Source organism: Parasteatoda tepidariorum, chromosome 6 (genome assembly GCF_982258835.1).
Source record: "Parasteatoda tepidariorum strain Cologne lab strain chromosome 6, Ptep-v5.0, whole genome shotgun sequence".
In the NCBI taxonomy this organism is placed as follows: domain Eukaryota; kingdom Metazoa; phylum Arthropoda; class Arachnida; order Araneae; family Theridiidae; genus Parasteatoda; species Parasteatoda tepidariorum.
In genome coordinates, this window is record NC_141760.1 from 22,959,741 (window position 1) to 22,982,848 (window position 23,108).

General features: G+C 28.7%; 1 protein-coding gene and 2 long non-coding RNA genes across 4 annotated transcripts in view; 1 reads left to right on the top strand and 2 right to left on the bottom strand.

Annotated features, from left to right (window-relative positions):
* LOC107456036 (protein SSUH2 homolog) overlaps positions 1-23,108 on the top strand; it is a 37,175-nt gene that overhangs the window by 900 nt on the left and 13,167 nt on the right. Inside the window, exons 2-6 of one of the 2 annotated variants that reach the window (XM_087165546.1) lie at positions 14,992-15,045; positions 15,794-15,847; positions 18,897-18,954; positions 21,240-21,372; positions 21,460-21,520. In XM_087165546.1, the coding sequence (XP_087021672.1) occupies positions 15,003-15,045; positions 15,794-15,847; positions 18,897-18,954; positions 21,240-21,372; positions 21,460-21,520 (349 nt within the window). In that variant the 5' untranslated portion in view covers positions 14,992-15,002. The remainder of the gene's footprint in view (positions 1-14,991; positions 15,046-15,793; positions 15,848-18,896; positions 18,955-21,239; positions 21,373-21,459; positions 21,521-23,108) is intronic. The other variant, XM_087165547.1, reaches the window with a different exon arrangement.
* Positions 494-4,106, bottom strand: LOC147807689 (uncharacterized). The gene is made up of 2 exons (XR_015434553.1): positions 1,675-4,106; positions 494-1,637 (listed from the first exon to the last, which is right to left on the bottom strand). It is a non-coding gene; the product is annotated as an uncharacterized LOC147807689 (long non-coding RNA).
* LOC147807690 (uncharacterized) lies at positions 6,344-10,905 on the bottom strand. The gene is made up of 3 exons (XR_015434552.1): positions 9,924-10,905; positions 8,502-8,561; positions 6,344-6,615 (listed from the first exon to the last, which is right to left on the bottom strand). It is a non-coding gene; the product is annotated as an uncharacterized LOC147807690 (long non-coding RNA).

Consider the following 23,108-nt stretch of genomic DNA (forward strand, 5'->3'; position numbering starts at 1 on the left):
CGAAATAAAAATTGGACCTGCTTGTTATGCCAAAAAATAACTTTCAATTATTACTAATTGTCCAAGAATTACAGAAAAAGTGAAGGTGTTTCTTTGGAAGAATTAATACACAGGATTTTTTTTCGCAAGAAGCTTTGTTATGTCATTATAAACAATAGCAAAAAACTCCCCTGTACGCTTCACTCTTTTTTGCAGGGAAGTAGGGTGATTAGGGGGGAGTATTGCATATATCTTATAAAGGTAACTGTCATAAAATATATACTGGCTCGTTGCTGGGTTGTTAAAATTTAAAGATTGGCCGAAACTAAAAAATACAATTAAATTTTTTATGCGATCATGCAATAACCCTTAGAGATAAAAAAACATAGAAGAAAACACACTAGAAATCAAGATGTCTTTGTAATGATTTTTCACATACCTGTTGCAGGTGGGAGACGTCACACAATTTGGCTTAGCTGCAATAATTTAAAAAAACACAAGGAAAAGTCCAGAGTTCATTTTTTTTGTTGTAGTTTATTACTGCAGATCACTTCTTATCAATAAAAATCGTTGGGGCATCAGAATCACAAGTATGTCCAGTCAGGGGTCACAAGGCATATGTTTCAACATTGATCATCTTTTCATCTCCTAGTAGCATCAGTGGCGGCTGGCAGTTGTCGCAGTCGACACATAAACATTTCGCTTCTGGAAGGGCGATCCAAAAAAATTACGATGGTGATAGATTGATTTTCGTTCTTGTCGAAAAAAACCGCATCCTTGGGGAGTCGGCGGGCAGGTATTACGCCATTAAGAAAGGAGTGAAGTTCCTTCCCTCAAACAGAGAGAAAACCGAAGCAAAATAAACGCTCAGTACGCGAGCGAGGTGACTGAGAAAAATCAGAGTATCGAATAATCACTTAAATGTTCATGGCGAGGAAAAAAAACAAAACAATCACAGCCCGCAGAAGGCAACCGCAGAGGGTCGGAGAAATATGACCGCCATATATTTAAACAAAAATAAAACTCCGTCTCTCCAAAGAGAGGAGGGGGTGAAAATGAAAAACCCCTGTTAAGGGATCGTAAGATGGTGTTGACAAAACCTCGAATGCTTTTTGCTCCCAGAAATGGGCGGTATTTAAAGAAATAGCTAGAAGTGGAAGTTAAACTTCCTAAAAAGCCAAAAGAATCTAGCTTAAGGAGCGAACTGAACTGAGTTAACTAACCCCTTAAATTTAAGCAGAATTAAATACTAACGGCGACCGTACAGTAACGAAAAACATGTGTTGACATCAAAGGTCGCCGACAGCTTTTTTTCCACGAAAAGGAGTGTCTGAGGAATGTGCAAGGAGCTTCCTGGGGAAAATGTCCTCATTGCGCTAACGCGTTAAGGGGCGAGAAGAAAAAAGATGAAGACAATAAAAACTGAATCAAAAATTATAAATTAAGCCGAAAAATTAGTATTTTGATTAAATAAAACGGGATATTTAGAAATTAGGCTGTGACTTAATGTCACATTATACCCACAGCCGGTGAAAAAAAAATTTTGAAGAAATGAAATTTTTTTTTTTTTTTTTTTTTTTTAAATTAAAATTAAAAAATTAGCAGAAAGGCCTAAAGTATTCGTAACCGAAAAGCATTAAAATTAACAATTTAACAACCTGCCACTAAAAATAATAAAATTAATAATTTAACAACCTGCCGCTCCAGTCCACCACATCAGCCTAAACAGAACATTCAGATGTTACATAACATTCGATCTCAAAAATTTTGACAGTAAATTGGTCTCAAGTAGAAATGCTGTGCCCCAACATAGTTACAATAGCAATCACAACACAAAAACGGACAGTAACAGCTGTACATAGCTGATCTTGAATATTTCAAAGTAAACAATCTTAATTGTTTGCTAAACAGTGAAAACAATGTTAATTGTTTGCTAAAAAGTAAAAAAACACAATGTTCATTGTTTGAAAAAAACAACAACAAATCTTAATTGTTTACAAAAACAACAACAACAAAAACAATCTTAATTGTTTGCTAAAAACTTTTGCTAAAAAAACTTTTGACCTACCCGATAGTCAAAATAAAGTGCACTCGACATTAAAAAAATTATCTCCACAGAAAATAAAATTACAGAGATAAAATGTGACTCAATGAGTATATAGATAACTCACTCAATAAATGTGAAAAAAAATATGAGGTAATTCATTAACTCAAATGGTTCCTTATAAAAAGGAATGAAAAAAAATTGATTTTGTTTGCTGAATTATGCTTATTAAAAAAATTGAGAATTGCAAACAAATGAAAACAAATCAGGCTCACATTGTAGACTGATGGTATTCCGAGTTTAAACGAATGAAAAAAAATTTGTACAACAAAGTTTTGTACAATTCAATTATTGAAAAAAATTAAAACCAATCAAATACGACTGATAATTTAGTATTCCGAGTTAAAACGACAAAAAAATTAGTATACAACCTATGAATTATGCATGGGTTCAGAAATCAAAGTCATTAGTGAGATCAATTAAGTGCACAAAAATTAACAAGTTAAAACTTAGAGAGATTAAAAAAAAAAAAAAAAGACTTAAATTAATAGAAACGCCTAGGCAAAAACATTGAACTTAACACCTGCAAAAACTAAGTTAGAAATTACACCTTAAAAAAATCACAGACATTTTTCTCACTAAAAAAATTGATCACCTAAGTATGTTGAAATCATAGTCTACACACAACTATGTATAACAAACACACACCAAAAACAAAATTTATCTATAGACAAAATTTATAAACAAGGATCAAAAACGCTGCTTACCAATACTGGTAACTAATGATTACTTAAAATGTCCATAAACAATGCCTATAAAGTATGCTTAAAAATGAAAATTCATAAATTCACATATTATGAACAAATATAAAAATGCTTGATGAACATAAAAAATAAAAAATTGATGAACATAAGAATAAAACCAGTTTGATGAACATAAAATAACAAAAAGTGCTTGCAAGCAGACATAAACAAAATTAAAATCATCAACACTACAGATACAAAAAAATTTTGTATCTAAAACACAGAGCTGTAGCCGTTTACTACATTCTGAGAATCCAAAAGTTATGTAATAAAACATTATTCATTACATAAGAAAAGAAAAAAAAATACTGTACAGGAGCAAGGATCAAAAAAAATGAAAAAAAATTGGCATTCGAAATTTTTGTGTCATCCTCAAAGTTTAATTACGTGTTTACTAATGTTAAAAATGTCTAAAACATGACCTAACAATCATTAGAAAAAAATTGTAAAAGTTAGACAAGAACCAACTTTGTATCACTTGTTCGTTTATAAAATTAGTGATTACTTAATCAATGTATTATTGATAATGAAAGATTTGATGATTATTACATATTATTCCAACACAAATGAAAGAATGTTCTCAAACAAAGCAAAAAAATGTTTAACCTCAAAAGAGACTTAATTATTAGTTTAACATTAACAATGAAGGTAACATTGTAAAAGTTATGTACTTTAGTAATTATTAACATATGGATATTCAAAGGTTACGCAAAAGACTTTCTTCAAAGAGCATCAAAACAATTCAATTATTTAATAATTGACCCGAATTATTATATATCTTTTTTTTTTATTTATTTTAAATTATTATTATATATATATATGTCATATATATCATCTGGTTCTTTGACCAGGGAATCATAATTGATCTTCTGGTTTCTTTGACCAGGAATACCTTCTGATTCATTTTTGATCAGGAAACTAAAATTAATAATTAACTTCTGGCTCTATTATGGCCAGGGAAAAGTAAAAGAAAAAATTCTGGTTTAATTTACCAGCAAAAATCGTTGAGCTCAGGTATTACCCAGAGCAATCGGGACATATTTTTCCCAATTAGTTAAATAAATTAATCCCAAAAAATTTTGATGCATCTGTATTACCAGACACGATTCAGGAAAATAGATTTATCCCAAATATTTTTTTTTGTAATAATTCAAGTAAATATTAAATTTTCAGATACCCCAGTAAGAAAATCGTAACGTATTCAAACATAGAAGCCTGGCAAATCTTATATCAAAACATTGATTCACTAAAATTGAGAACATGACAAAATAAAAAATTGGGAAAGAGCCAAATTTGAGAACATTAGATACCCAAGTAGCACATAACATTAGATAATATCAGAAAAGCGGCAAAATCTAACGTTATATTACACAACTTGTAATATTAGAAAGATATAAAAGGTCGCTGTTTGCTCAGCCTTTTATAATATTAGATTCAATGCAAACTAATATTATCTAGCGTTCGCCATAATATTCTTTTGCGTTAGTTTTGATGCTATATAATATTAGATTTTTTATTTTCTGATATTATTCTGCTTTTTATTTTTTTGGAGTAAACAAGAGGAAAATATGGATGGTAGTAGAATAATTCGACGATACTATTTTACTAAATTTTCTGTATTGTTGTGAAGCAGTAAAACATAGAACAGTAGTTTTATGTCATTCCATGCATTATTTACTTAGCAATACAGAAATACTAAATAAAATTATATTAGCGAATTCTGCTACCTTCCATTTTTCTCCTCCTTACTCCAAAGTATATCTTATGTTCAGCTGATTTTTTCGAATATTTAAATTAGGAAATATTTTATTGCAACTTTTATTGATATTTTTTTCTTTTATTCATACAATGGGTTTTCTGACAAATTTTATATCATTAATAATTTTCAAGTCTTTAATTTTAAAATGTACTCTTAATTTTTTTTTAAAAAACTGGGTTTATTTTATTAAAATCTTAGCTTAATTTGTTAGTTTGTAATATATATTTTTTTTAAATGGTTTCACAATTATCATTCATTATTTATATTCTGAAATTATATAATAAAAACCACACTATATAATTATAAAGTTATATATTTACATTTGAACTGAGTGGAAATTTTAACTTAAAATTTTTCCCCTTACAATTGTTCAATTTTTAAGTGGACATTTCTTGTAATAATTGGCACAATAAAGAAAAAAATTTAAAAATATTCAAATTACTTACTTCAACAAATTTACACATATTTTTTCCCCTTCTTTTTTCACTGGAATTGCTAAATGGAGAAATACTTACGTAACTTTATTCTTTTAGTATTTGAAATTTTATTTAGCAAAACACCTAAAAACAAAACTCAAACGCAAGGTAGAAATTTTTCCAGGGAATGAAACCAGGAAAGCAACTAATATCATGAAAATTGCTAATATTTTTTTTTAATAATGTTAGAATAACTTCAGGAATTTTCATCAATTCGATAATTATTTAAAGGTGTTATGTTCTATTAAACTAACAATCTTTGCAAAAAATTAACATAACATTTTAATTTCAAAACTGTCAGTAAATATCATGTTATCTAAATTAAATTTGCACAAACATATAATTGCATACAAGAATGAGACGAAAAAATAATAAATTTTTTTACATTATCTTTTAAAAGTTGCCTTTAGTATTAGTGATCAAAATCGTTTTTCTCTGATTATATAGTATGCGTTATGAAGAATTAGCCTTAAAAAAACATATATTATGCATTTAAAAAAGTTGCTTTTGCAAAGAATTTTATGTATAAAAATTTAAACAAGATTCTTCTTTAAGTTGATTTAAATTTTCTGTTTTTACAATAATGTAAATAAATGTTCTGCTAAATTTTAAATATTAAGCCTAAGAAATTTTTACTATTATCATTATTTTACAATTACATTAATTTAAATCTTTGCAAAAATCTATAAAATCATAAAAATCTATATACACTTCTTATCTCAAATTTGAACTGCAAAATTGAAGTTAATAAATACAATACTAGTAGTATAATTGCTCATAAGTTAGAGTTAATGTTTAACAATGATGTTAAAATAAAATTGCTTCTGATATCTTCAAAATTTCTCGAATTTTCATAATACTTAAACATAACTATAATGACTAGAATAAATTACACAATGCAGTAGTTAAGAATAAAAAAATAAATCAAATCAAATCATGACAAACATTTCACTACTTAATTACTTTATTTTAAAACAAAACACAATATAAATATAACTTCACTAAACTATAAAAGCAATACATTCTTACCATCATTGTTTAATATAAGCTTATCAATATTCTTTTGTTAAAATATAAGTTAAGAACATGTATTTGTAATTAAATAAAATAATTTTTTTTTCTAAAAGCAACAGTAGGACCATGTGTTATCATTTTAATTATTATTATTTTTAAATTAAAAAAAATTTCAAAACTTTACAGTCATTTCATACAGTTTAAAGTTTTTCTTCAATTCAATTTTTTGTTTTTGTGCTACTGAACTATATTTCAGAGCAATAAACTGAAAATCTTTGCTTTACTGAAAGATTTTATAAATTGGTCAGCAGCATCTTTGCATATCACACAAACGAATCGCACAGGGATGCACCTTTCTTCAAACTTTCAGCTCCGGCAGATTTAAAGAGAGCCTCCAGTCGTTTTGTTTTCTGTCAGGATCGAACGTATGGCTCCTAGTTTTCTACCAGAAATTAATTTCCATTTGCATTGTACAGCACCCAAGCTCAAAAATGAATGGCTCCTTCCTGGTAGATAAGCTTGTTTATCCAGCAGACGAAGCTAAAATTATAAGAGAAAAAAGTTAACTTTACATTGAAAACACTAAACTTAAACCTCTATATTACTTTATATTGAAAACATTAAATTAGTTAAAGTAAATTTAAAACTATTAAGCATTGAATATTTCTTTAAAACTTAAATCATTTTATTTGAAAATGTTTACAATTTAATAGGTAGATTTCCGTAACAATACCTGCATCAAAAAATCTCAGTATCACCAAGCAAGAATAGAAAATTATTTCACTTATAAAGGCCTTCAAATAATAATTTTATTTTTTCTTAATTATTATTTTTGTAAAAAAGAAGAAATTATAGGTCAAAACGCTTAAGCTCTTTTCAATTGAAGTGAATATTCAAGTATATATATACAGATACAAAAATATATCAAATTTAATACTTTTTAATTTTTTTTAAAGATTAAGTACAATGACACTTAAGTGTTAAAATATTTTTGTACATTGTATAAGCTCATAGAGCCAATAGGAAATGTTCAAATTTTTTTAAAGAACTTCATAAATAAAAAATTTAACACCTTTTAAGCACTGTTCTTCATTTAACGTTAACATACTTTGAATAGACCATATTGTTGCTTATTTTTTAACTATTTGCTATCATTTATAAATTAAAATAATTAATCATATATCAAAAACATCTGTCTAATTCATGAAATGAAAATAAAGATATTTAACTCACCATTTTACAATATATTAAACAGGAAATTCAAAAAATGTAACAACAGTGTTCAACTTGTGAATAAAATTTCAAACATTCTAAAATGCAATGGTTTTAACTAAAAAGTAATTGATTAATTAATAATTATTTAAACATGGCAAACTTGTCTACAAAAAATTTATTTTTATCTTTATCATTGCAATGAAAAAAAATGCAAACTGCAAAACTCTTTTGTGACAAGCCAACAAAAAAAGTGGCGAAAAGTGTTAAATAAACAATTGCTAATTTTTTCCATTGCTTATTTTAAAATTTGATTAATGTAAAAGAACATCAATGTAAAAAGATACTATGAGAATTTAAAATCATCAATTCATGGATGAAAAAATCATATAGAAGGAGAATTCTCTAACAATTCACATATTTCAAAGTTGTAAATATATATTAAATATAGTTCGCCCCTTCCCCCAAATATTTTGACATAGCATTCTTTAAAAGTCAGTATGCATACCCAACATTTGTCAAATATCTTTTTTCTTATAGTTTAACAAATTTTTACAGCATTAGATTATTTCTAATTGGAATTTATTTAAAAAATACAATTTAATCAAAGCTCTACATTCACCATAATCACCATTTTGAATAGACCATATTATTGTTTATTTTTTAATCATTTACAAATTAATATAAATAATGATGCATCAAAAACATTCAAATAAAAATCAGTCTATATTTAAATAAAAATGTTTAATTCATTGTTGTACAATATTTCAAACATGAAATTTTAATTAAAATTTCTTGAAGATGAAGAGCTATATCTGAAATTGTAAAGGAAAATTAAATTTACAATGGAAAAACCAAATTTAAAATTCTTAAACAATGAATATTTATTTTAAACTTAAATTACGCAATTTGAAAATGTTTTTAAAAATTTTTAATATCTTTTACAATGAAATTCAATGAGTAAATTGCAGTATCAATACTTGCATCAAAAAATCTTGGTAGAGCCACACGAAAAGCAAAAAGTAACATAGTGGGAAGGAGATTAACAAAAGAGTTTAGCTCATAAACACTCTCAAGCAAACTATCATATGTTTAAAAAAAAAAAAAAATTTCAAACTACAAAACTCTTTAATCCCTATTATTAGACCTGAAAATAAATACTCACTATGTGGCAAGCTATCAACAAAAAAAGTGTGAAATAAACAATTGCTTACTTTTGTCCATTGCTTATTTTAAAAATAGTAGATTTTCTTGAAGATTAAAAGCTATATATACTGAAATTTAAAAAGAAAAGAAATTAGATTTTGAAATGAAAAAAAAAAAACACATTCAAAACTATTTAACATTTAATATTTATTAGAAACTTTAATTATTTAATTTGAAAATGATTTTAAGAAATTGAAATATCCTTTACAATGAAATTAAATGATAAATTTCGGTATCGATACCAGCGTAAAAAAAATTTCGTTAGTGTCACACAAAAAATAACACAGAGGGAAGAAGATCAACTAAAAGAATTTAGCTCATAAGCACTCCCAAGTAAACTCTCAGATATTTAAAAATAAAATCAAATTGCAAAACCTTTTAACTTCTTTTATTATACCAAAAAATAACTACTCGCTATGTGGCAAATCAACAAAAAGAGTGCCGAAAAATATTAAATAAACAAATGCTTATTTTAAAATTCGTATAAGTACATCAATATAAAAAGATACAATAAGAATTCAAATTCATCAATTTATGGTTGAAAAAACCATTTCGGAGAATTCTTTAACAATTCACATATTTCAAAGTTGTAATATATATATTGTCCCTCCCCCCAAATATATTTACATTACATTTAAAAGTCAGTATGCATAACACTTATTTTTTTATTGCTTAATTAAATTTTTAGTCTCAGATTATATGTAATAGAAATTTATTTAAAAACTTTATTAAACAATAATTATTTATTAGACTAATTATCATAATAATTATTTAATAAATATTTATTAAACTAAAAGAAACATTACAGAATAGGACAAACTCGAAAGGTACAACCCCAGGCAAACATATACATATTTTTGTTTAAAAAGTTACAAGTTTAAAATCTATTTGGTGATTGCACTTGGCGGGACAGATCACAGATCACTGAAATATCCCCAAGAAATTTAAATAAAAATGTTTAATTCTTTGTTTTACAATATTTTAGACATGAAATTTTAATACGGTTACAATATTGTTTGTATTGAACGTTAAACATTCTAGAATGTAATGGTTTAAACTGAGCTAAAAGTAGCAGATCATTAATTTTCTAATTGTTTTAACTTGGCTAATTTGTTTACAGACAATTATTTTTATCTTTTCCACTGTTGCAGAAAAACTTTGTTACAGTCGAATTACTTAGTAAACGTTCTTTTACAAGCATATTTTGAACTAATTACATTACTTATTATTTATAGCTAAACAATAACTTAACACAGAAGTCAACTACTATATGCGAACAATAATGATCACAATTCATAATATAAACTGACTTTATTTGATACATGATTTTTAACTAAAGCAAAAACATTACTTACAATACTTCTTTAACGTTTCATGTAACTATCATTGAAATGTATAAAGTTTTCAAATAATTACTAAATTATAAATACCTTATGTAATTGAAAAGAAAGCAGCTAAGTTCTAACAATGGCGCCGTAAACAAACGAACAGAAGAATCCAACGAGGAAGAAGGGGGACAAGATTCAACAGTTGAAAAAGTTTTTTGAGTTCAATCGTTCGCTAATATTATTTTTCGCTTTCCTTACATTGGCTAAAAATGACATTTTAAGTAATATTTAATTTATTGTTTTCTTTCATAAATAAATGTTTATTTATTAATAATATGGGATAACCTTTCGCAAAAATGTGACGCTGTACCAAAAGTAATGAAATAGATGATTATTTTGAAAGTTCGAATGTTAGATCGAATACTATTTAATTTTATATAATATTAGTTCTAAAATTAGAAGATAGGATTCAAGAGCGTTGCGTTTTCTAGCAGGGCAGTATTATATTGCATCATTCTAATATTAGATCATATCCTTTTGCTACCTGGGTAAATAAAAAAATTGGAAAGAGAACTTTTTTTTTAAAAATGATAAAAATTGACCAAAAGAAAATCTAAAAGAAACTGCTCACCCTCCATCATTAGAAAAACCCATCATTTTTGAATACATCATTCAATTAAAGCAAGTTAGTGAAATTAGAAACATAAAAAAATTACAAGAAATAAATGTATAAAATGCAAAAGTCATTGATATTGTATAACATCTGCTACAAGACCCCGCTGTACCATGGATATGTAATGACCAGCATCACACACAACGATGCCCAAATAACACCTGTCACACATATATCAATAAGTTAATTACAAAAATTATTATCAAAAAATTATTTGTTAAACCATAAGGATAAACCTTAGGGATAGTGATATTGTTAAAATTATCAGGCATAATTGCCAAATTAACATTAGTCCTGCGGGTTTGAATTGGGGGCATCTACCGAAAATATTTTATATTGATTAGCATCATTGAAAAAAAACCCTTTACATAAAAATATGGTATAAAATTACCATTACTACAACAATACCATATATTTTAAAAATTAAATATTATAAGAAAAATTGTATACAACAAACCACAATTAAAAATTGCCATAGTCAAAAGGAATTATGATATGACTCAAATGATTACATTGAATTATCTAACCATATGAAATATCTTGAAAAACAAGTACTAAATAATACTGACAATTAAATATTTAAAGAAGCATTAGAAATAAAACATTCATAAACCTGACTCATTTTAACCTGTGACCATGAATTTTATCATGAATTTATGTGAACTAGTTAAATATTGAAAAAAAAACAACATTTTAAAGACTGATATAAATACAAATTACTTATTATTACTAATGATTAACTTCAACAAATGACAATGACCTCTAAAATTAATATACGCATTACTGCTATTCAAAATGAAATTATTCAATAAGTGAACCTTAAGTTTAAATTAAAAAAATTAAAATTATAATCATTCAAATACATAAGAGCTGTGCGATTCTTACTCAACCAATATGGCATTTGTGTAAACATCAATAACATTGAACATCAATTTTAAATACTAAAATCAAATCCTATTTTAGATGATTTATGAAGAAATAGTTAACTGCATTTTCTCATTTAAAGTTATACTATTAATTAAAATAGTTATCATGATCCATATCACAAAACAATTGCATGAATCAACTACAGCATATAGTAATTATTATTATTTTAAATCAACTCAAAAATCATAACTTAACTTAATATGTAAACACAAGCTTTAAATCAAAATTAATCATAAATTTTTTTTTTTTTTTTTTTTTATTATTTGCAGCAATTGAGCCCAACAATGTAGGTAATAAATGAAAACCTACTTTTTACATAAAGCATTACAGTACTGATTACTTTTAAAAAAATTTAGAAAAAAAAAAAACATGTAGGTAGCTAGAAATTTTGGTCAAAAATCAAAATCTTCAATCATTTAAAGATTAAAACAACAAAATGCCAGGAATTAATTTCTTAAATCTTCAATTACCGTTAATCAAAAGAATTATTATATTAAACAAAATTAAAATTATATATATTAATTATAATTAAACCTTAAATCATTTTTAGAAAACAAAAAAATTTTGATAAACAAGTACCACAGCAATGTGGCTGGTCAACGGCGCCAAATGTTATAATATATAAACTGGCTCGTTGCTGGGTTGTTAAAATTTAAAGATTGGCCGAAACTAAAAAATACAATTAAATTTTTTATGCGATCATGCAATAACCCTTAGAGATAAAAAAACATAGAAGAAAACACACTAGAAATCAAGATGTCTTTGTAATGATTTTTCACATACCTGTTGCAGGTGGGAGACGTCACACAATTTGGCTTAGCTGCAATAATTTAAAAAAACACAAGGAAAAGTCCAGAGTTCATTTTTTTTGTTGTAGTTTATTACTGCAGATCACTTCTTATCAATAAAAATCGTTGGGGCATCAGAATCACAAGTATGTCCAGTCAGGGGTCACAAGGCATATGTTTCAACATTGATCATCTTTTCATCTCCTAGTAGCATCAGTGGCGGCTGGCAGTTGTCGCAGTCGACACATAAACATTTCGCTTCTGGAAGGGCGATCCAAAAAAATTACGATGGTGATAGATTGATTTTCGTTCTTGTCGAAAAAAACCGCATCCTTGGGGAGTCGGCGGGCAGGTATTACGCCATTAAGAAAGGAGTGAAGTTCCTTCCCTCAAACAGAGAGAAAACCGAAGCAAAATAAACGCTCAGTACGCGAGCGAGGTGACTGAGAAAAATCAGAGTATCGAATAATCACTTAAATGTTCATGGCGAGGAAAAAAAACAAAACAATCACAGCCCGCAGAAGGCAACCGCAGAGGGTCGGAGAAATATGACCGCCATATATTTAAACAAAAATAAAACTCCGTCTCTCCAAAGAGAGGAGGGGGTGAAAATGAAAAACCCCTGTTAAGGGATCGTAAGATGGTGTTGACAAAACCTCGAATGCTTTTTGCTCCCAGAAATGGGCGGTATTTAAAGAAATAGCTAGAAGTGGAAGTTAAACTTCCTAAAAAGCCAAAAGAATCTAGCTTAAGGAGCGAACTGAACTGAGTTAACTAACCCCTTAAATTTAAGCAGAATTAAATACTAACGGCGACCGTACAGTAACGAAAAACATGTGTTGACATCAAAGGTCGCCGACAGCTTTTTTTCCACGAAAAGGAGTGTCTGAGGAATGTGCAAGGAGCTTCCTGGGGAAAATGTCCTCATTGCGCTAACGCGTTAAGGGGCGAGAAGAAAAAAGATGAAGACAATAAAAACTGAATCAAAAATTATAAATTAAGCCGAAAAATTAGTATTTTGATTAAATAAAACGGGATATTTAGAAATTAGGCTGTGACTTAATGTCACAGTAACTGAAGTATTGCTTTTGATGTATTTCTTTACGCTGATTCGAGTGAGACCTCAGATCAATCACAAGACGATTGTACCAATAGCTTAACAGTTATTAGGGTTTTATGAACAAAAAATGTAATGCTTTTTTATTTTATTACTTATTGCATATTTAATTAATCATTTTATTTTTAAAAATTGTATTCCTATTTATGCATTTGATATTACTATCTAAACACGTGTGGCATTGTTTACTATGTATTTTTTCGCGCTAAATCAAATGTATTATGCACAAGCAAAGCACACGAGTGTATAGTATATATTCTATTGTCTATTCGTTATATAAACTCATTTATACGCCAGTGAATATAATAAATTGTTCAGAAGTCGCAAGAGTTTACATGTTAAAAAAGTACTTCATCTGACATGTATTTATGTCTACACTTAACATTACTATTTAGAAACTATTTGAATATGTAAGGTATTGTTTAAGATGTAGTTTTTAAAACTTAAATTGAACGAAGCCAATTTCGAGACGATAAGACTAATAATTTTGAAGTTATAAGCGTTTTATATACAAAAAGTACCATTATGTACCAGCACCTATTAACAAATCTTACGTAGTTTTATTAACAAGTGTATTTCTATTGTTAAATCGAGTGAGACGAAACAAGACACAAAAAGACTAATATTTTAAAAGTTGAAATGATTTAATTTGTATAAAATACATAACTTTTGAATTGCATTTATTAAGAAATTTTTTTTATAACTTCAAAACTATTAATTCCATCAACTTGAATTTTATCTCATTCAATTACTTATAAAATTTTTCACAGGTAAATGTAACTCGTATGTTCAGATAGCTCTTAGATAGTAATATAAAATGTGTACATTGTCAAAAAAATACTTTTTATGCATAAAAACACTCTTAACTTCTGATCTATAAATTTTGTGGACTCATGTTTAGTTTCACTCGATGTATCATAAAATAATACATAGGAAACAATGCCTCACTTGGTTAGATGGTTTATTAGATGTGCAAATAGGTACAAGTACCAAGTTGAACATTTTTGTACATGAAATATTTATAACTTCTTAACAATGAATCCAATTGATTGATGATTAATTTGATTCAAAAAGTAAAATAATCATGTTTCATACATTACCGGCTTGCCATTTGGAATTATGTGCAATATCTATGCAATGTTTAATGTTTAATCATTTCAAGCCAATGCACTATGTCATGCCTAGGCCAGATTTCCATTCTAGCAGTTCTTTCAGTATTCGCTCTCGCAGCCGAGATGGCTCAGAGGATAGAGCACTCGTTTCCCTATGAGGTGACCCGGGTTCGTATCTCAATGATGGTTGATACATACGAATTCCGCACCCGGCTAGCATCAACCACAGTCCTGACCTAAAATATCCTCAGTGGGTTTTAGAGTCCTCTTCACATCAGGCTAACCGCAGAAGGTTTTCGTGGTTTTTCTCTCTTTGTAACATAAATGTGGGTCAGTTCTATCAAAAAGCCCTCCACGAGGGCAAATCTCTCCTATTACGTAATCCAGGAGTTTCCTCGTCTTCCAGATTAAGTTCAAATTACAAGGTTACAGAGCTGAACATAGGTAGTCGTAAACACAAAATTGGGTCGGCTGGTAAATGACGGTTATAATATAAAATAAAAATATTCGAATTAAAATGTATCAAATGTTCATTCTTGTTTTTGCTTTTTAGAAAATTATACAATGGATGATAGTGAGCTTCCTAGTTACGAAGCTGCAATAGCAGGTAATTTATAGTTTTGTATTTACAGGAAAAAAATATCCTTTCAACTTCAACTCTGAATAAGATTCAGCATTGAACAATTTGTAAATAATTTATAAATTTTTTGTTTTTCTTTAATGCTTTGCTATATAAAAAGCTTAAAACATAATATGGTTTATTTCATACTTTTTTTAAAAAAATATTTTTTTATTGTATGAAAACTTTCTTTAATTGCCATTACTAATCATATTCTTTTTTATAAAATTATTCCTTTAATTTTTTTCGATGCGATGTTAATAATAATGCTATAAATTTTCCCTCCATTAACAAGATCAGTAATATGATTTTATTCGCCATAATGGTCCTTAAAGGCAACTTCTATGAATACCGGACATATACTATTATTTCATCTAAATTATTTTGATATTCTCCAAAATATTTCGATAACTTGAAATAAAATACTTTTATTACGTCATTTTTCCAACTTTCTTTTATTTATTTTAGGATATATTACATTTATTTGTGCATAAAATCTGCTAATTTGTTTCAATTGGTTGATGTAAATAAACGCTCAAGCAGCAATGAAAGCCGCTTTGAATTTTATCCATTTTTTATAAATTAACAACTTTTTTTTATGTAAAAGTAAGTTACGCAAGAATATGTATGAAAAATCCTAAGTAAATCAAAATAATCGTTTTTATTTTTTTAATATTTAAAAGCATTTAATGGTGCGAAAATTTTTATTTGCTTGAAGTTCTCCTTTTTCTCATAGTCGAACAAAATGAACAGAAAGCTTGTGAAGATAAAGCATGTGAATTCGATTCTGGTAAGTTATAGAAATGTCATATTGTTTTAAAGAAATGTCAGAAATGCTCTTGAAGCGTAAAACACTTGTAAAAACTGAAATCATACGTTAAAAAATTAGTTATCAGAAACACGTTATCACTAGAGTTATTTGCTTTCATTTGATGAATACGAAGTTCAGTGTGTTTCTCAAAAAATCACAACAATAACAGCTGTGTGAATATTAAATTTTAATCATTCAAACGTTCATGAATTCATTTAAGTGACATTCAGATTGCTGATTTAACATCATACAGGCAAATATAATTTAATCGCTTCATTAAGAATTGACCACTTGTTTAAGATGAATCTCTTTAATCAGGCACAGAATTACCAAAGCTAATTTTAAAAAAAAATTTTGGACCGAAAATATTATAAATATTTTAGATGAACCAAAAATATTTAAATAGCCTCTCTTTTGAAATGGACCACACGTCAATTTTCTCCTTTACTCAATCACCTAATAAGGAAAAAAAATAATTAAATGGTTAGCACAATGCTATGAAGGCTTATAAACCAATGGCACTGGTCAATATCGACTGATTTACTCTCAAAATGTTGCAAAACTGCTTTAAAATAGTTCCGAAAAAAACTAATTGTCGAATTTGAATAACTCATGCATTCAAAATTAACATTGCATATATTATTCATATTCATCCGGCGGGAGAATGCTTCTGTTCACTTGTTGCTGGCATACCTCCGAGTTCACAGTTGGATGCTCTAGCCTCTATTGTCGTAGGAGTCAGGAAGCTTTATATAGTGCCTGATACATCATCCATGCCAATTTCTAATTTCAATTGTTCAAAGGGTTGCAATTCGGAAAATATGGCTAGAATCTCTTAGCTTAGATAAGAGATCGATAATTTTACTCGTTGATTATTTCGCTATATATTGAAATTTTTAAGCGAATGGAATGTATGTCATGATGGTTCATTGCATTGGGCACTATATAAAGCTCTCTAAAACCCCTGGATTGGGTTGTAAAACTATAGTGGTTCGAATATTCTAATACGAACCCGGAGGTTCTTCGCAGCCAATGACCATCTCTCTTTCTCATTTCTTCCTCCACTTGCAATTTGCCCCAAAACGAGTATATGCTGTATCAGTTTTGAATACATGGGGTTTTCAAATTCGACTATTATTTGTTTCTGAGCTAGACACATTTTTGTTCAATTTTGGGAAACTTTTTTTTTACAATATAGTTGATCATCTGCTTTACCATTCAAATAAAGCACTGCGGATATGGCTAAAGTTACACAAGTTTAGTTCCGCAGTGGACTGATCGTTAAGACACGGTTACCAGCAGATCACCGAAATCCAGCATCACTGGTTACGGTCAGTGTGCGGGGGGGTGACCACTTGGATCAGTCTGCGTAGGGGCCGAGGGTGTGCGGTATGGGTCCTTGTTAAACTGTTCTACCGTAAAGTGCTCGATTTCGCGTGCAGGTCGTCGGGTTACCGAAGTGGGGGGGGCATCCCCTCTGCAGAAGATCAAAATTGAGATGGCATGTCTTCGGATCATCCTCAGGGATGTTTCCCAGATCGTCGCCAATGGCCCATTGTGCAGCTCTAGTACGATGTAAATGAACTACAGCAACAACTACACAAGTTTAAATTTTTATGATTTTTATGATTTGCTTAGAGAGTTATGCACCAATTGTGTGCTTCGAACAATTCATTTTACCTTTGACTTCCCATACAATAAATTACTCATGCCCAGAATTTAAATTAGTATTAGTATTATTTTACTTGCACGTTTTTTAATATCAAGTTGAATTCAGTGTAATACACTCTAGTGTAATTATTTCAGTGTAATTGTCAGTTCCATTAAATTATTATTTTAAAAATAAAATAATTTTTTTCTATTCTAAAGTTTATTTTACGTTGGTTGGTTGGTTCTAATGTCACTTGCCACACTGGCAAGCCTGCTTGGTGAAACCGAGCAAATTTAAGGCAGAGTGTGCGATTCTTGTTTTTCAGTGGCGCCATCTATGGCCAAGAATTCGACTTCGCCACACCATACGTCCCACCTAGTTATAAGGCGGACCCATTCATACATACATTCATTCATCCGCAGATCGTAACTTTTGACCTGAATCAGAGAACGATTGATCTCCAACCCAGTACCCCTAGAGGTTGTGATTTGTTATGGGAACATGGAGGACTTCTGCGACTCGACAGATTTAACGTGCATCAGTCACTTTACTACACGGGTAGTCTTCGACCGGCTGGCTTCAAACTCACGAACTCTAGGACGGACCCAGCGCTTTATCGACCAGGCTATCCTGGCCTTTGAATTTCGAATTTTATGTAGTGTAAATGATCACTGCACGAGCGGCCTTCTGGGCACTCCGGAACACTATCTTACGGAATGCATCTATACAGCTTCATGGCATACTCGTGCATCGAATATCACTAATCTACCAACTTGGCAAAAACAATTCATAACTAACAATACACTTAAAACCAAATTATTATTGGTAATGAATTTTCTTTCTGATAATGATAATATTCCAAAATTTTAAATAAAAAAAAATTATTATATATTTCGGAATGCCTACCTATATGTTGTAAATACTGTACATATCTTTTCTATTTAACTTTTATTTATTATTATAACATTTTAATTACTTTCTTTTATTATTTAATACCCATAAATCAAAATTTTAATGGAGAACTAAATATATATATATATATATATATTATTACCCTTTTTTTTCCTCCCTTTATATTAATTTACTTTCCAAAATTCATTTATTGTCACTTTCTATATGTCATATATATATTGTTTAAACTATAATTAATATTTATGTCTATTTGCAAACAAATTAATATTTCTGTACATTTGTAAACAAAATTTTAACCTCCTTTCTTTTGAAACTCTAAATAGTTGATTGAGGTTGGCTGGAAGTAGTTGCCAGACGCGGATTATACGGGTAAGGGTTTTACTAACCTATGTAGTACGTATCCGCGTCTGGAAGGAAAGGAAAGATAGTGTAAATAAGTAATTATATCTATATTTATACTTTCAGATTCTTTTACAACCCCGTCAGCTCCTCCATTGCCAATTGAAGAAGAACCTGAAAATGTGTAAGTCCAAGCATTTATTTCTAAAGTTTTCAGTTATTTATATAAAGTACGAACGTTTGAAGTTTTATATTGTGCATAGATTGAAATTTGATTGTAATATTTGAATCTCTTGGTAATTTTATCTCAAAGTTATTAAAATATTTCTCGAAGCTGTAATATATTATTAAAATAAAAACTCGTTTCCTTTGAATCTAAAAGATTTGTTTGACATTTGTGAATATTTGTTAAAACATGTTGAGCACGCAGTCTAAAAAAAAAAAAAAAACATTGCTCTCATTTCTGGACATGAGGCAAGAATTAAGGTATCTGACTAATGCAAAAACATGATCTTGGACAAAATTTTCGAAATTGAGTACATTATAAAATTTTAATCCCCGTACTCTTAGTTTTCTAAAAATACTTTGTTTGTACTCTAATTATATACAAAGTTATAAAAGTTTTTGTGCAAGGTGATAACAGTGGATTAATGATTTTGAGTCTTTAAATGCGTTTATCTCAAAGTCAGATTTTTTCACATTTCACACCACCTTAAACACAATATCTCATGCTGTTTTTAAAATAATTGCCAACAATTTGTCATGAGTGTTTATGATTATAACACACACGTTTTAAACTACAGACTAAGATAAAAAAAAAAGTAGAATTAGATTTTTTTTTGCATGTTTTTTCGAAATAAGAAGTGCGGAATTTTTTAAAAATTTGCTTTTTTAACTACATTAGTCCCTAACTCAGTAGTATATCCACTTGCTTTTAGAATAAAAGTTCAAAACATAATTGATAGCCTTCCAATCAAAGAATTTTTTTTGTTTTAGGCAATATAAGTTGTTTTACAGTGTTTCGCGTATATGCCAAATAATGACTTATTTTTACCTAGAAATGGCCATATAAAAAGAAAATAATAATAATGGTATTTTTTTGTTGCTAATTTTATAAAATTCTAGGGTAAACTAACCAGTGAAGGAACACTTAAGCTTCTCTTGCCTTTCAAAAAATCATATAAAATTCAAAATTCTTAATTTTAGTTAAATGACAGTGTCAACATATTTGTTACTAATTGCAAATTATGTAAAAAAATTGTAGAGAACTTACATAATATTGTTTTAAAGTTTTGGAGGTTCAAATAACAAGTAGTAAGAAGACCCAGTGAAGGAACAGCTCTTACCAGTGAATGAACACCCAGTAAAGGAACACTTAATTTTGGTTATTTTTTAATGCTTTTTATGAATTTTTAAGCCATACAAATATTTAAAAACAAGCCTATTCTTGAAATTATAACATGTAAATACTTGGAAAATGTTAACTTTTTTTTGTAAACATGAATTGAAAATTAAAGTGTCAACATATTAACTCATACTGTTCATTCACTGGGAAATCTATGCCCAGTAAAGGAACATGCCTGTTCCCTCACTGGTTAGAAGTTGTTTTTCGCATTTTCAACATACTTTTGATGCGGAACATCACTAAAGGTACAAGAAAATTAAAGTTTATCTTTTATTTTCTTTAACTTAGAAAAACACCCAGTAACGGAACACTTGTTCCTTCACTTGTTCCTTCACTGGTTTTTCATCGTTTGGTTATCCAGTGAATAAACACCCCCTTATCTCAGTACTTTATTATGCTATGATGCTTAAAAAAATAAAACGTAACTTCAATAACTATATTTTGAATTTTCCTTTTCACAGTGAGAAAAATAAAACTATAACATGCAATTAATTCACTTCAAACATATAAATACAGACACTCACCTTATAATTTTTTCAAAGAAACAAGGTGTTGCAGAGATAATAACAAATTCAAAATTGCTTCCAGTGAAGTCTATGTGACCAGGTAATTCAAAACATTGCTAGATGACTTCCTATTGTTTGGCAGTAAGCTATTGTTACTAATCAATTTAAAGAAAAACTTTCAAATTCTTATTTTTAATCAATATATATGAATTGTTCCTCTGGATAGTGTTTCTTCACTGGTTGGTTTACCCTATACTGAATTAAAATAAACTAGTTTTTTGAAATTTTATATTAATATTGAAAAAAAAAAGTTGTCGAAACTATTCGAAATTTATTTAAAGGCTTTCAGATTATGTTATTTAAAGGCTTTTGACGTTTAAATACAAAGAAATATTTTATGAAAATAGTGTAAGCTAAATTTCAAAATATTTATTTTAAACTGTACCAGCATTTTTCTCAGATGATTGTCATCTATCTTTATATTTAAATGATAAAAGTTAGATTCTAAGAAAATAAAGTTAATTCAATCACACTGTCGTGTTGCTTTTGCTCTATTAGATTCAGTGAACTGACTGATGAAGAAATTAGAGAAGTATGTTTTAGGTATGCAGAAAAAAATTTTGGCAAGAAAGGAGCCAGTGCAGCTAAAGAAATGAAAATAAAGAACGTATACCGCACTTGCTCATTTCATGTAAGTTTATTATAAAGGTTATTTTTTTTGCATCAATAAACTTCTGAAAATATTTCAAGAATCACTTTTTATTCCTTTTTATTCTAGTACAAGCTAGAAACATTTACTGAAAAGAGACAAGTTGCGACAGGACATTCGCATTATTACAGTAAGTTAAATAAAAAACACTATATTTAATGACAAAAGAAAACAAATTTTGCCTCGTAATTGAAATTTTGATAATTATTTTAGATATCTCAGATTGATTGAAGCCACAGTAAAGATTATTTTTTTAAATTTGACTATAATTGAAATAGATCTTTTAACCCTTTCCTTCTCGCTCCCGTGAAAATGACGGGGTGAGGTTTCGCCCTCTATTTCTCGCTCCCGTGATATTGATGGGCTGGAGTGTTCAGTAGTAACGCACCAATAAGAATAAAACTAATTCATTTTTCTTGCCCGGAAAATTTTTTCTTCTTCTCATTTTACTCACCAGATGGCAGTACCAGGATATTTTTAAGGCCATTGTAGATAGAGCTAGTTAGTTTATTTCAAAACTAGATGTTAGCACTAATCAAATACAAGAGCCAAAAAAATAGGCACTTTTATGACCGTTTTCTTGAAAATTAACCGATCGTTAAGGGGTTAATTACACGCAGGCACAAGGCAAACCTTTAATCTTTATATTTCTCTTATGTGGTACATGCTCGGGTATTTCTCCATCTATTGCAACACTATAGTTTTAATTCTTTTTGTTAGGCTGTTTTAAGTGGTGATTTAAATAGTGTTAAAAAATTAAGTATATTTATTTTAATTCATTTGTTTAGATTGACTTAATTAATAGCTTGAGTACTGTTGAATAGTTAATTTTATTAAGTATGTATTTAGAATAATTTTGTATTTTTATGGTAATTAAAACTTAGTTGCGAAAATTATTTAATTTTTTTCCCGATGCTTTCAAAGATTGCTGTAGAAATTCTGAGTAAAAAAGGTGCAAGAGCATATTTATGTTACTGTGAATGGCCGAAATTGGTAGTTGTGCTGACTTCCACCGGTGAATGTTGACAATCACATTGTCGCTTTGGTAAATGTCCGAAATGCGTAATAGGTCTAGTTAAGGGCCACTGTCCGGTATGCCCTACCTCAATGTTTTTTTAAGGTTCAGAGCCACTGCCCAATATTTATATTTGTCCGGTATGCACTACAATGTGTTTTTAAGGTCAAGTGCCATTGACCAGTATGTATTTAACTGGTATTTTCAGCGCTGCTGTTTCTCTCCAAACACGGTGTATGTGAAAAAGTTATGTTTTGCTGTTCTTGTATTTTATTTTTTAGTTCATGTAAAAAAATTTATTAATGAGTTTATTGTTATGTCTTTTATCATAGGCATTAATTTTAAGCATATTTAATATTATAGATTCTTTTAGGGTGTTTTTATTCACTCGTTAAATTCAGGTTTTTCTTCTTTTTTTATTGTTTCTCAGTCATATTCTTCTTTCTGTGATGTAGTTTCTAGCAACTGTTGACATTTTTCTTGCGTGTATAACATCGCAAGTTTATTTTGATGCAGCATATTCACATCTTTTATGCAGTACTAAATTTATTCATTCTCAATACTCAAATTTCTAAAATGTCCTTTTATTTAGATCTCAGTCAGTTTTTCGATATTACTTAGCACTTCTATTTTGATCGAGAATAAGATTTTTTTAAAGTTTTTAGTGGCTTAAATGCTGACATAACGACAGGGTTAATTTATT